This window comes from Oculina patagonica, chromosome 8 (assembly GCF_052425735.1).
Source record: "Oculina patagonica isolate OP01 chromosome 8, crgOcupat, whole genome shotgun sequence".
NCBI classification, from domain to species: Eukaryota; Metazoa; Cnidaria; class Anthozoa; order Scleractinia; family Oculinidae; genus Oculina; species Oculina patagonica.
This window is the reverse complement of record NC_135765.1, coordinates 16,122,643-16,135,845: the sequence shown is the minus strand read 5'-3', so window position 1 is coordinate 16,135,845 and position 13,203 is coordinate 16,122,643. Positions and strand designations below refer to the sequence as shown.

Sequence of the window (13,203 nt, the reverse complement as noted above, 5' to 3'; positions counted from 1 at the left end):
ACGCGACTTAAATTAACGCGAATTGAAGGGAAAATTACTTCCCAATAAAGGAAATTAACGCGAAAGAGGGGGTAACATTTCAAAATGAAGGAAATTAACGCGACGTACACAACAGGAACAAGTTTATTTCAACACTTGTAGGCGTGTTATCTTAAACGAAAAAATTTCGTGGTACTTTTCCCACTTTGAGCGTTCTTCACAGTATCAATGATAGTGGCAGATAAAATTATCTTTTTCCTTGGAGTCAAAACATCTGGACTGTAACAAATATTGGAGCAAAATAATGGAAAAGTCTGGAAATTAACGCTCCACTTAATTAACGGCGCGGAAATTAACGTTAACAAAAATTAACGCGACTTAAGGTCGCGGGGGATACCTAAAGCTTGAATAAATTCATTAGGCGAATTTTGCTTGACCTGCATCTTTTAAAACGCTTACTTCTCGGCCGTTATGGGTGCGATTAAGCTCACATTTTACAGAGACGTAAAGAAATGATGGAATATTATAAATGTCATCTTTTACTTGGAAGATTTAACTTGACGGCGGTGATATAGCCTCGGAAGTGACAAATTGGGAGAAACGTGATTTTGTGGCAGAGTTTGCGGATCGATTAGGAGACAACACTCTGTGATCTTTTCAATAACTGATCAGTCAATACCTCTAGTGTGTCATAACAGAAGCGGATTTTTTAATTTAAAGTTTGCCAGCAAGTTATGATGGTTTAAATGCGCAAATTTGAATTTAATGCTTTCTATCTCTTTCTAAAAGCGCTCTTTTAAAATCCGCTTCTGTTATGACACACTACAGTATGCCTAGTTTGCCTCTCTGCAGTGGCAGGTCATGAGTTCTCCGCGTGTTCTCTGCCAAAAATTGTCGGAAAAGTCCAAACTTTGAGATTTCCGAAGGTGTCCCGATCAAAACACGGTTTCCAAATGGTATTATGGTAGTTATATTACACGCTTTTATGGTGAGAACAATGCGTTTTCAAAAAGACATAAACAATTCCACACGCAAACACATCACGCGCGCGTGCTCATATTTTTATGCAAATATCTCGTCGTAAAGTTGTCGATGTCAGTCGTTGTACTTCGTGCATACGCTTTAAATAAATGCATAATGATGAACCTAAGCTGTCCCCCGCGACCTTAAATTAACGCGAAAGTTTGAAATTCGCGTTAATTTCATGACGCGTTAATTTCCTATAATAAGGTACTTCAAAACTTTTGAACGTTGCCATCTTGGATCAGCCATCCACTATCTTAACTACAATAGTCGTTTACAATTTGTAACGTCTTGTGTTTTAATGTTTATAATACTTACACTAATATGTTTTTATTATTTATTATTTTATTTGTTCTTCTTTAAATTCATTGACCAAAAAACCATTAACGTCGTTATTTTTTTTACATGATTTTTTTGGTCATGTAACTAGTTTAGCTTCTAGAATTATTTTGGATCTCCAGTTACCAGTTTTCAATACGCATTAAAAATATTGAAATAGTTATTAATGTAAAGTTTTCGGTACAAAAAACTGTTGTTGTTATTGTACAAAATCTATAGTTTTTCATGACCTGACAAAACATACAAAATTTATCCAAAAGCAATGAAATCTGAATGAAAAGGGTGCCAAAATGATCTTAAATGTTAAATTTACACCAGAGTTGAATACTTAATTTGGAAAAACATGCCTGTTAAAATATCGTGGTTAGACAACATCAACTTCCGGAAACTACAAATTCAATGGCCAAGATTTCGACTGGCATAACGTTAACCAATCTTCTACAGGGCCAGAGCTAGTGTAATATAAAATCTAACGGCTGGTATAAATTTGAATTTGCATAAATCTACAATGGTAAAAAACAGAAACACTAGCCTTAAAAAGTGTTAAGGTCCCGGGAAGATTATAGTTTATTATATGGGGTGAAACCTAGTCTAGGGTTAAAAGAGAGTTCGATTGCCATTCGAATTCTGGCCTGACACAGAACACTTAGATGGACTGATCAGGATTAAGTCTCCCGGATTCAAAAAAATAGAGTCAAAAAGTATAAAGGAAGCAAAGCTTATAGATAAAATGTGTTTTTCTCTTTTATTATAATTTAAAATATTCTAGATATAGTTTTTTTATTAATGTAATATTTCTCCTCGTATATTTCCGTTTATTTTTTGTTGTCCTGTTCCGTCGTATCTGTTTCAGTCTCAGAACTTTTCCAACTTCCAAGGTCAGCCTCTTCCCCAGTCTCTTTCTCAATTTTTCTGAGGCGTTTCATCAACACCCCTTCAAGAGATTTCAATATTTTTTTCTTCCATGGAATGTGTTCCCTGTCAAATCTCTGCCGAGTCTCGATAACCTTTTTGGCAAGTTGTTGAAGCGAAGTGTATTGTTTCTTCGGGGGAAGGGATGCCAAAAAACTGCAACTATTGTCGTTTGTTTTTTCAGATTTGATCACAGTTGAGGTTTCAGTTTTCCTAGGTCTCCCTCTTCCTCTTGAGGGAGAAATATTTTTCTCTACCTTAGCTACCATCCTATCTATCTCTATAGATTCTGAAATGTCAAGGTTCGTTTTCGACTTTTGACCCGGCGGCGTCATACGCAAGGGTTTGGCTCTAGTCTTTGATTGCTGGTGTAACTGTGACGTTTGTGGAATTTTAAAACTTCTACTTGATTGTTCGTTTATCCGTGTGTTGCGTGAAACTTCTGATTGTTGACTGTTCAAGTTTGCATTAGGTTGTTGCCTTGCCTGTGCATTGCGTGAAACATGAAAGCTGGGCTTGGATTGCTGGTTTGCCTGTGCATGGAAGTTCGCATTGGATTGTTGGCAATCCTTTGCACTTCGTGAAACATGGAGGGCGCTATTAGATTGTTGTTGGTTCACCTGTGCGTTGCGTGAAACATGGAAGCTGGCATGAGATTGTTGCCTTGTCTGTGCAGTAGGAGAAACGCGACTGGATGTTTGGTTTGCCTGTGCATTACGTGCAAAAGTAACAGTGGGATTAGATTGCTGGTTCGCCTGTGCAGCGCGTGAAGCGTAGAAGCTTGCATTAGATTGTTGGCCTGTCGGTGCAGTGGATGAAACGTGGAGGCCTGAACTGGACTGTTGGTTTGCCTGTGCATAACGTGTGGTATTACATTGTTTATTTCCCTGTGATACATGGACGTTTGCATTGGAATTTTGGTTTGCCTGTGCATTAGATGAAAAATGAATGCTGGCATTGAATTTCTGGTTGTCCTGTGGTGAACGCCTGATAATGGAATCAGATCGTTGGCATGCCTGTGCACTATGAGTGGCAGAAACACTCTTGCCTGTTTGTATTTTAATGTTTGAACTTTGACCTTGAATTGATGTGGCGTGTTTTCTGACTTGCGATTTTCCAGCAGTTTGGTTAATCATCCGCTGCATACTCTGAATAGGATCGTTTGATTTTTGTGCATTCTGTGGAAATCCCTTGTTATCCAAAACGCAGTAGCAGGGCTGACCGGCCGCTGCGGCACCACATACTTTCTTGTGTTGTTGTTCGATTGTTAATTCAGAAGGCTGACTTGTTTGACTCTTACAACTCTGGTCATTTGGTAAAACTGACATCGAGGCTGATACTTTGTGGTAAGACTGCTGACCGGAAGTATGAACTTCACGTTTTGCCTCCATAGATACTGTCACTTCGATGTTTTTCCGCTGACCGGAAACTAATTCATTAAGCTCAATTTGAGTCAGTGGTTCTCCAGCGTTCATGCTTGGCATGTTATCGCTGATTAACTTCCCTCCTTTAAAACGCCACAGGTAGCTTGCCTTTGTTTCTTGGCTGCGTACAGCGTCTTTTTCACGCGGTTCTGAATGCACAGCTTGTTCCAACGGATGTCGATGAAACTGAGCAGAGTTACTGTGTGAATTGACAGAACTATTCCTGCGAGGAATCGTGTTTGAAGATGACGGTGTTAAATCAACCAAAGACAAAGACTGATTTTGACCTGATTTGGAAACTGTTTGTGCAAAATGCTGAAGAGCGGCAGTAGGTGAAACCTTTGTACCAGTCATTCTCTCCTGATCAAGAACGTTTCTCTGCGGAGTGTGTCCGTAAGTTTCGTATTGATTCCTGGCAATGTTTTCTTGGTTATTTTGCGCCCGACGAAAGTCAGTTACTTTCACTTGATCACCATGCAGGCGTTTGACATTACACATATCAGACCTCAAAGACAATGTTGCTTGATTTTCACTATAAGCAAGACGCTGATTCGTCGACGACTGCGGGTGGATATGTGATGCAGGGGTGGGGTCGGGACGGTTTGCCCACCTTGTTGAATTTTGCGAAAGAGCATGAATCTTTTCCTGAACATTCATTGGGATATTCTTGCTTGATTCGCCTCTCGCGGCGCCCTCAATAACACCACTGTTAGCTTGTTGTAAGCTGTGAAAAGATTGAGAATAATTCACAGAGGTTCGATGAACTCCTTGGTTTAAGCTAGAAGCATTATGCGCAGAATAACTTCCTTGTGGATGAAAAGCCGCCCTCGGATGCTGAGAATTTGGAGAACTTTGAGAGTTACTCAAATGAACCTGTTGGTTTCGTTCAAACCCTGTGTTTACGCGACTCCGGTTGCAATTCTGAGCATTTGAAATCATTTGTGCAGAGTTCCTTTGAATCGTGTTTGCTCTTGGCTTTCTTTGCAATTGACTCCAAATTTCATACAATTTACGCAGCTCGTTAAAATTCACTCCATTAAATGACAGTTGCCTAGGATCCACATTTCCTTGAGAGTAGGCCAGCCACTCTTGAAGCAGATTCTGTTTGAGAACACGTTTGACCTGTTCAACATTCCCTTGGAACTTGGAAAGCAGATGATAGAGCACAAAGCGCTCAAATGAAATTTCCTCCGATGGACTTTTGCTGACATTAGCAAAAGTAGCTGGATTGGCTTCTTGATAACGAAGTGTACCTTGAACGAAATTTCCGCGATTTTGCGCTGTGACAGATCTGCTTTGCAAATGGTTTATTTCTTGTTGTTTTGCAGGTGTACTACTGTGCAAAAGCTTACTCTGATTAGCTTTAGCCTGGGAAATAAAAGCTTTGTTTTTCGCCCATTCATCTTCGTCTTCGGAGCCCTTTGATACAGAATGCACAGCAACAATTTTCGGCATTGCCATGTGATCAAACGCGTAACCCCCGCAAGACGACTTGTCTGGGCTTTCTATTTGTCTTGGTACAGGCTCTACAGGAAGTAAATTCTGTTTTCCATTCGATAAAGGCGACGCAGGTTTAGTTTTTAACGATTCTACTTGCTGAAAGTGCTGAGCAGGAGTCCTCGCATTTCTCGACACGCTCTCCACAGAAGCTGTGCTACTTTTGCATCCGCCTTTATTCCCAGATGCCATCCATTCGACAGAAGGATCGGGAGTTTTATCTTTTGTGTAATGCTTTTGTAGATTTCCCCACCTGACTTCCAGTTCATGTTTCTCGACTGGTGGCTGTTTTAACAGGGGCGGTGGGGGTCCTAGTGGCTTTAATGAATTTCCAAGCGATCGAGTCTTTTCAAACATTTCTTCCCTGACATAACTTGTCTCGTTTGTGACTCGTGCAGGATTCTGCTCAGCATAAGCACAGTAATCCTCTGGTCGGGAGCGCTTGGGATCAGGTGACGTAACAGTCACATGACTTTGCTCCAAGCTTCTTTTAGTGGGGCGATGAAGTAGCGGAGGAGGAGCCTGAGAAGTCACGTGCTCTTGAGATTCCTCTCTGACGTCACTATCTTTGACTTGCAAATTGTTTTTGTCGAATAGTTGTTTAAATGATGACAATGCACCGGGTTCGCTGAGGTATTGTTCCAACAAGCTCTGTAGGGTTTTTGAACAAGCCATCCACGAATTTGGACCATTCCGTTGACTGTCCATGTTGTAACCTTCATTTGTGTCAGGAGAGGTTGTTTGGAATACTTTAGCATCTAAAGAAAAACTGAAGCGTTAGAATGAATATTGCATTTTCCCAACGTTCAAAGCACCTTATAATAGCTCTTCATACAACTATGTCTGTAAAGCGGCCTTCACACGACAAACTATTGGCCAACTCGTGTTGGAAAACTTGAGTTGGTGTGTGTGAACGACGCAGCAACAGCAAACAATTTGGCCAACTGTTGGCGACAAAATAGAACTTGTCTCTATTCTCACCAGCTGTTGTTGTGTCGTTCACACACACCAACTTGAGTTTGCAAACATGAGTTTGCCAACTTTAGTTTGTCGTGTGAAGGCCGCTTAAGTAAGAAATCAATCAATCAAACAAATTATTATGTTTAACGAGGTTACGCAATAACAGTCTTGCGACTGACAAACCTGTGGCTCTCGGATTCCCGATCGAAGTGGAATTTAGAAGTGTTGGTTTTTGTGAAGGGCGGAAACCAAAGAACCCAAAGAAAAACCCTTGGAGCGAGAACGAAGCCAACAACAAACTCAACCCACAAAGGACGCTGGTTCCAGGAGATTCTAACTCGGATTACATTGGTTGAAAGCAAGTGCTTTAACCGCAGAGAGCACCTGCACCCCACAAGCGGTCTTATTTGTTAAAGGAGCTACAACTCACTGTTCTAAGTCATTTTCCTGCTGAAACAAAACCTTACTTTCAAATAAATAGAAACCTTAAACCGATTACGACATTCTTGAAAACAGTGGTCAATTGCCATGGCGCCTTTAAACAGACGTCTGTCTAAGCGGTTTAAATTTTCTCCCGCGACAGAAACGCATGACATTTGACTCGAAAAATTCCATATTGATGACGTAACTCTACAGAAAGCCGTACAGTGCCTCTGATTGGCTCTTGGCTGGTTTTGAAGTTTCGTGGTTAAGTTTCAACCACTTAGAGACACTTCACGGATGTCTGTAGAGCTAAGTCTTGTCTTCAATATGGATTTTTTTCAGGTCGAAGTTCTGACGTCTTTCGAGCAGGGCAAAAATCAAGTGTTGTCCGATCCTTTCAATCCATTCCTAAATCCCGACGGCAATGATCCGGCTGTTTGTTTCACTGACATGTCACGCTCTAAAAGCGTTAAAATATCACTAGCATCGACCCGCTAGTGTACCGGTTGCCCGGGCTAATTGGACGGGAAATCAAAACAGATAAGTTTACCAATGATGATCATCTTATCTAGGGTGACGTAGTGTTCAAAAGATGGTCCCCCTTAAAAACTGTTCAGTTGCCTTTTTTATCAGAGAGTCTTTTGTTCTCTCTATTATTGTGATAAAAAAAAATCAACAACAACAAAACAATCAGAACGGGCACTGTTCCAACTCTGCTTTTAAAACCTGCTTGCATATCATAGCTAAAAATTAAAAAAGAAAATCGCCGGATTTAGTTCTTAACAAAACCAACAAGGTTTGGACGAAATCGGTTTAATAAGCGTCAAATGAATATTTGCGGAGTTCTTACTCTCATTTCCAATTCTGTTTTTGTCGCCATGCCCCATGTAGCCACCATTGGTTTGTAAGCGGTCACCCGTCTGATCTCTCAATAGGGAACTGGTACCTAAAAGTTCTTTTGATTCCCTTGAGTGGTTCAAAAACTCAGTGAAGGCTTTGTAATTCATTCTTTTAGAGATTCGGGACGTTGGCACTGAAAAAGAAAAAGAGTCGAAATTGAATTAGCTTTCAATTATATTGCCTCTCAAAACATTAAAACTCCTATATCAGAACAGCTCCCTTTCACAGCCCCATCGTGTCACTCCAATCCCATTACTTCGTGTAAAATTGCATTATTTCTAGTCGCGATAAATGCTTTCGATTCCGGCACCTACCGTGCTATAAAATCAGTGCAGTTTCGTCAAAGCAATTTTATCGTGCGCTATTAGTATAAGACTTGAAGGAAACGAATTGAATGAACGTCCGACATTAATTTTCACTTGTATACCAAGCCTGAACAACAGCTCGTTCAAACAAAGGCTTTGCTGGCCAATTGAATTTGGTTAGTACAAGTCACGAGTCGAGGTGACTTATAAAAATTCCAATACTTACAGAATGTAGCTACTAGAGTAAAGAGAAAAATGTGGCTTGTCATAACATAGACTTTTTAAATTCCTTCTGATTACACGATTCCCTTAAGAAATGAAATTCTCTTCGCAATCTTTACGCGCTGTTTCTGCCTTCTTCCTCAATACGACAGGTGGAACAGGTTACTTGTTTGAATTAACTAAAAAGGATACATTGCGACGTTAGCGAACAAACTTAAGTCCGGAACCAAAGATTCAAGAATGACATTGAACACATAAAATACTGAAATAGCTACTTCGTTCGAGCGTACACACTGACTATAGACCAAAATTTGACCTTGTTAAGTACATACTAAGCATATTGTTAAATCAGATAATTCCTAGAGCTATATTAAAATAATAAATATCATAAATACAAATTTATGCTTAACTTTGCCTAAATCGGGAAGACTTTAGAGCAGCCTTGTTTGAAATCTCAAAATTTGATTAAATGTGACTTCATTATCATCAAAAGAACATTCGATCGAAGTCAGTGAGCTTAATAGAATGAGATGTTTAACTAATTAAAAAAGGTTGTAGCCATGAATCTTGACAACAAGTGTAAATAAATTGTAAGACAGCCCATTAATTTGTCGGTGTGTCTCTCTGCTTAAAACCAGATAGATATCAAGTAGATTTTAAAGGCCACTTTTTCATTTTCCCTTCAGTTGTATGCAGTCTAAGAAACTATACTCACTTCAGAGCCCAAACATTGTTATGTGAATGAAGTATCTTACCTTTAAAAGTCCCCAGCCGCGGCAGTTTTATTCCTTGACCATTTGAATGTAAACAAATTGTTTACCTGTGCTGTAAATATTTACTGGAGTTTAAACGGAAGCTCCCGATTAACACATGTACACCTGTGAGAGAAATTAACATCGACGCCTCAAAGGAGAATTCACCACATTTTATGAAGTCCGCTTGACTTCATAAACTTAGTGCTTATCGAAAGCAGATTTGTAAGGTGTGAGGTTTTTTAACTAGTGAAATGACGTCATCAATCGTGAGCACGTGCTCTGCTGGTATTAGCAAATCAGAATTGCACACGGGTGAGCAATGCACTGTGTTGGCTTTCTGAGTTCGCGCCACGTGTGCCCGTGACCTGTTGATGATGTCATTTTTACAAACTTCAAACATGGCAGTTGATTTGCTGAGGGCATGGTCCATAAAGTCACCTGCTACATGTGTCAGTGAAAACACAAGCTTCTTAAAACAGGGATAAGCCTCGAGGGACCGGAAGAAAAGTAAAAATTAAAAAACCATTTAAGCAGATATTCTTCCGTATTCTTCTGAAAATGGTAAATAACACGTACAACGAAAAGGATTGGATACTTATCGTTAATTTCGCGATCGATTTAAAAGAATGAATTAGCCGACCTTGGGAAGGGTGGTAAATATATTAATGTCTATCTGCTCTTTGACTTTAAATCAGATATCATTGTTCTTTTTATTTTTTGTGTGAAAATATGACATAAAAATAGAATATCAAACGATTTTTAATGCAATCACCTCAACTCGCTTTAAGAATTTAATAATCGTAAAAATATAAGGTATTTAAAATCCTTAGTGTTATAGATCAGTGAGTCTTTATATTAGTGCTACAGAACCTCGCCTTCGTTTTAAATATCAAGGTTTGGCAAAGTTTGTGGTTTATTTACAGCTCTTTTTCAAAACAGAATTGTCACCCATAAAAATATTTGTATTCCATGTGTCGATTTTGTGAGGAAAAGCCTTTAAGTCTGTTGGCAAAAGGCAATTAGGTCTGTAGGCGTAGGCGAAAAGAACAGCTTATGAATTAGAGAACGCATAGCAAACATACCTGTTATATTTTGCAGTACTCGAGTCAGATACTGAAATTTATCAATGAGCGTTTTTACAAGCTCTTTCGTGGTCACCGGATGTGATCAGTGTTTTGAATACGGTGGTAACGAAAGTCGTCTGGCATTTATAGTGTTGACAAAAACTGTGAATTCACTAGCTGGCGACAACTTATGAATTAAATATAGCTAACCAGTTAAACGACTGGTGTAAAATGACAGAGAAAAACTAAAACCCGGCGTTGTTTAAACACCTGGCTGTCAAACACTAACGTTACATGTTAAGCTAATGGACCCTGGTTTATTTTAAGTGACACTGCTTAATGCTTCACTACTGACTTAAGAAGTCAAGTAGAAATCAATCATGAATTTTACGTATTGAGGAATACTCTACATCTGTTGTCATGGTTTCAATTTATACGCTGCAAACTTAGTAAGGATATCTTGCCTTTAATGCAGGGTATGATAATAGAATATAGAATAATTCATTGCCTGATATTAAAAGAAATATCAATTTAAAATTTCGTGACGGGCTCTCTGATAGTCAGTTAAGGACACTGAAGGTGAATACCCATAGTTTTATTGGCAAGTGTTAAATTGTCAGATTTTAGGCTAGAATCACACAATATTTGTGAAATAAAAATGCAATCTAAGACCCTCCTTGAATTGCTATGTATTAATTGGAAAACCATTTTAAATAGCTCGATACGTTATCCAATCAGAATGCGACTTAAATTTGCCTTTAATTATAGAGCGGTTTCCTCATAATTGTCCTTAAACCAAAACTAAAGTATCACAATAAATGCAAATAACGTAATGAGGCAACCAGGAGTTAAAACAAAAGATGTCAGCCACCGCGGGTGGCAAGCGCGCGAAAACACTGGAGCCAAGCGCGCGAAAACGCCCGTAAACAAGTCGCCACTTAGCTTCGCCTCCGCTGATTGGCTGAAAAAAGTAAACGAGTGAATGAACAACCTACATGTAACATTTTGACCTCATTCGTTAGAGCAGACGGCAAACGTTTTGAAACAATTGTAGTAAGAACTTGACAAAAGTTAAATCAATACACAGAGATTTCAAATTCAACATAATTATTATTTACCACTAAAGAAAAATACAAATGCAACTGAAAAACAAACCGTTGCAGAATCTTTTTCTTCAGTCAAAGGAAACCGCCCTTAGTAATACAATGCTTAGCCGAATTACGGTCGAGGCTTGATCATAAAAACCATGCAGTTCACTAAATGAAAGGCGTCCCTTAAGACGACTTGCGCCATTAAAGATTGCAGCAGTGTCTGGATAAACGGACAATATGTACACACGCTCTCCACTTCTTTGTCGGTTACAAATCGTCACACAACCGACTGCCATGTCTTTTTCAACAAATAGGCAACCGGTTCAGAATTTGAATCACACTCACCACCAGTCACATTATAATCATTCGCTGTTACATTCCGTAGTTTAAATGGCGCAACGTTCCTTTCAGGAATAATGCATTCAAGTAATGGCAAGAAACGATATCAAAAGCTCGGGAGAGAAATTAGGGCTATTTATACGAGAAAAATAAGAAGATGTTTAATTAAGACGCGGCTAAAATAAGACGCGAAGTAGAGCTATTTATCTACGCGCCTTGTTTTGGTCGCGTAGTGTTGCTGTACGGCCATTTATACGTTCAGTTTGCGTCTTTAATAAGACGCGAACAAGCCCATAATTTGTTTATACGAACAATTTCAAGTCTAAACTAAGAGGACCAGGTCAAAACCCTGGCCCAAAATACACCCGCGTCCTGTTTTAGACGCGCGTTGTTTTAGTCTCGAGGCGGGATTTTGTACCATTTATACGATTTATACGCCCAGTTCGCGTCTTATTTTATCTACGTCTTATTTACCCGCATCTTGCGTTTAAGGGGCTTACGGTCTCGGCAATGAAAATTGAGAAGACTAGACTAACATCTTCTGCCTGTTGTGTGAGTGAACAAGCGAGAACTCTTGTCGTCTCTTCAGAAAATTTGAGCATGAATCAAGTTTGACAAAAGCGCACAAGTGTCCATGAAAGCACACAAGCCTTAGCAGTCAGACGACGAAACGAGAGTTTGATCGAATTCTCCGGCGTTAGCTAGCTCTTGTCGACTGAACTTGCATTTTCGTCGGTTTTATCAGCCATGACATCGGTATCGTGTCTATAAAACCATTTATATAGCTAAAACATTTTGCTATTAAATTTCGTTATCAGGTTGGCAGTTTACCCTTGTGTCTTTAATGAACAAAGAGTTGCCCTCTGAGTTAAGTAATGAAAGGCAATAGCCTTTAAGGGTATTTTGAGTGGAAATGTTTAAATTTGGTTTTCAAACAACAATGATAATTGTAGCATCTCCTGGCTACATTGTTTTGTTCAAAGCACTGCTACGTATAAACTTATATTAGAATAAACTTTCGTCTTTCAATAAATCCACAACAATGATGAATACCTGTCTTCTCTTTACCTTTTTCTCAGCAGGTGGGTCATAAAAAATGGATAGGCTGCCTTATTTTCTAGACGCTCTCTTCGTCTCTCTCGATCGCTAGCGTGCACTTTTTAGAATTTTTAAACAAGATTTAGACCGTCTTTAAACAGCTGCTAGTCGAGTGTGCCAAATATTATCCACTTTCTGTTACGTTAGCCACGGAGTGACAGGAAAATGACAAGTTAATATGACCGATATTTACCAAAACGACCAATTAATATCTTCATCAGCTCAACATCGGGCTAGAGTTAATTGGTAAGTAAATAAACACCTTTCTAGCCGTTGTCATTATCTAATGGATGACTTTGAGACACATGTTCAGTCTTTTAGAACGATGGGTGTATAGCTGCGGATCTTATATCTACGATCTTGTATCTTGTGTCAGTAATCGCTTATTTAATTTTATATTTCACTCCATCCAGTTTAAAACGAAATAAATGAACTGTAAAGGATGTAATGGTGGAACTTGTGGTTGTTCAACGTGGTTTGAATAACTTATGGATTTTTTGTTTTGTTTTGCATTTTTCCTTTTGTCACACGGTTAATTTTCTTTAATGTAAAAATATGAATAAATGGGAATTTGTAGTGGGATTTCCACAAAGTGGCTCCTCATCCATCGTTCACAGATCGAGTTGGAATTTAAAAGTGTTGGTTTTTGTGGAGGCAGGAAATCCTGAGAACCCAAAGAAATACCCTCGGAGCAAGGACGAGAACCAACAACAAACCTAACCCACATATGACGCCAGGTCCGGGACTCGAACCCAGGCCACATTGGTGGGTGGCGAGTGCTCTCACCATCTCACCATTGCACCACCCCTGTAGTCCAGGCATTTTGTAATCAGACCTGCTACTAATTGCAACAGAAGCTTTCTCAACGTAAA

At 39.3% G+C, this 13,203-nt stretch overlaps 1 protein-coding gene across 3 annotated transcripts; it reads right to left on the bottom strand.

The window, feature by feature from the left end:
- Positions 1-2,067: 2,067 nt before the first annotated feature.
- On the bottom strand, positions 2,068-12,735 carry LOC144663918 (uncharacterized). 3 transcript variants are annotated; one of them, XM_078525007.1, is made up of 4 exons: positions 12,302-12,735; positions 8,740-8,862; positions 7,408-7,590; positions 2,068-5,932 (listed from the first exon to the last, which is right to left on the bottom strand). In XM_078525007.1, exons 3-4 carry the CDS (start codon positions 7,562-7,564, stop codon positions 2,157-2,159), a joined length of 3,933 nt encoding a protein of 1,310 aa, XP_078381133.1. In that variant the 5' UTR covers positions 7,565-7,590; positions 8,740-8,862; positions 12,302-12,735; the 3' UTR covers positions 2,068-2,156. The 3 variants fall into 3 exon arrangements, with proteins under 3 accessions (XP_078381133.1, XP_078381134.1, XP_078381132.1); XM_078525008.1 differs by lacking the exon at positions 12,302-12,735 and adding an exon at positions 9,822-9,840; XM_078525006.1 differs by lacking the exon at positions 12,302-12,735 and having other exon boundaries at positions 8,740-9,233.
- Between the last annotated feature and the right edge of the window lie 468 nt (positions 12,736-13,203).

Excerpts from the sequence above, each read along its gene's own strand:
- LOC144663918 (XM_078525007.1), bottom strand. The coding sequence starts at position 7,564 with ATGAATTACAAAGCCTTCACTGAGTTTTTGAACCACTCAAGGGAATCA. Across the intron at positions 5,933-7,407 it reads AAACAGAATTGGAAATGAGA|ATGCTAAAGTATTCCAAACA; the intron begins GTAAGAACTCCG and ends GTTTTTCTTTAG.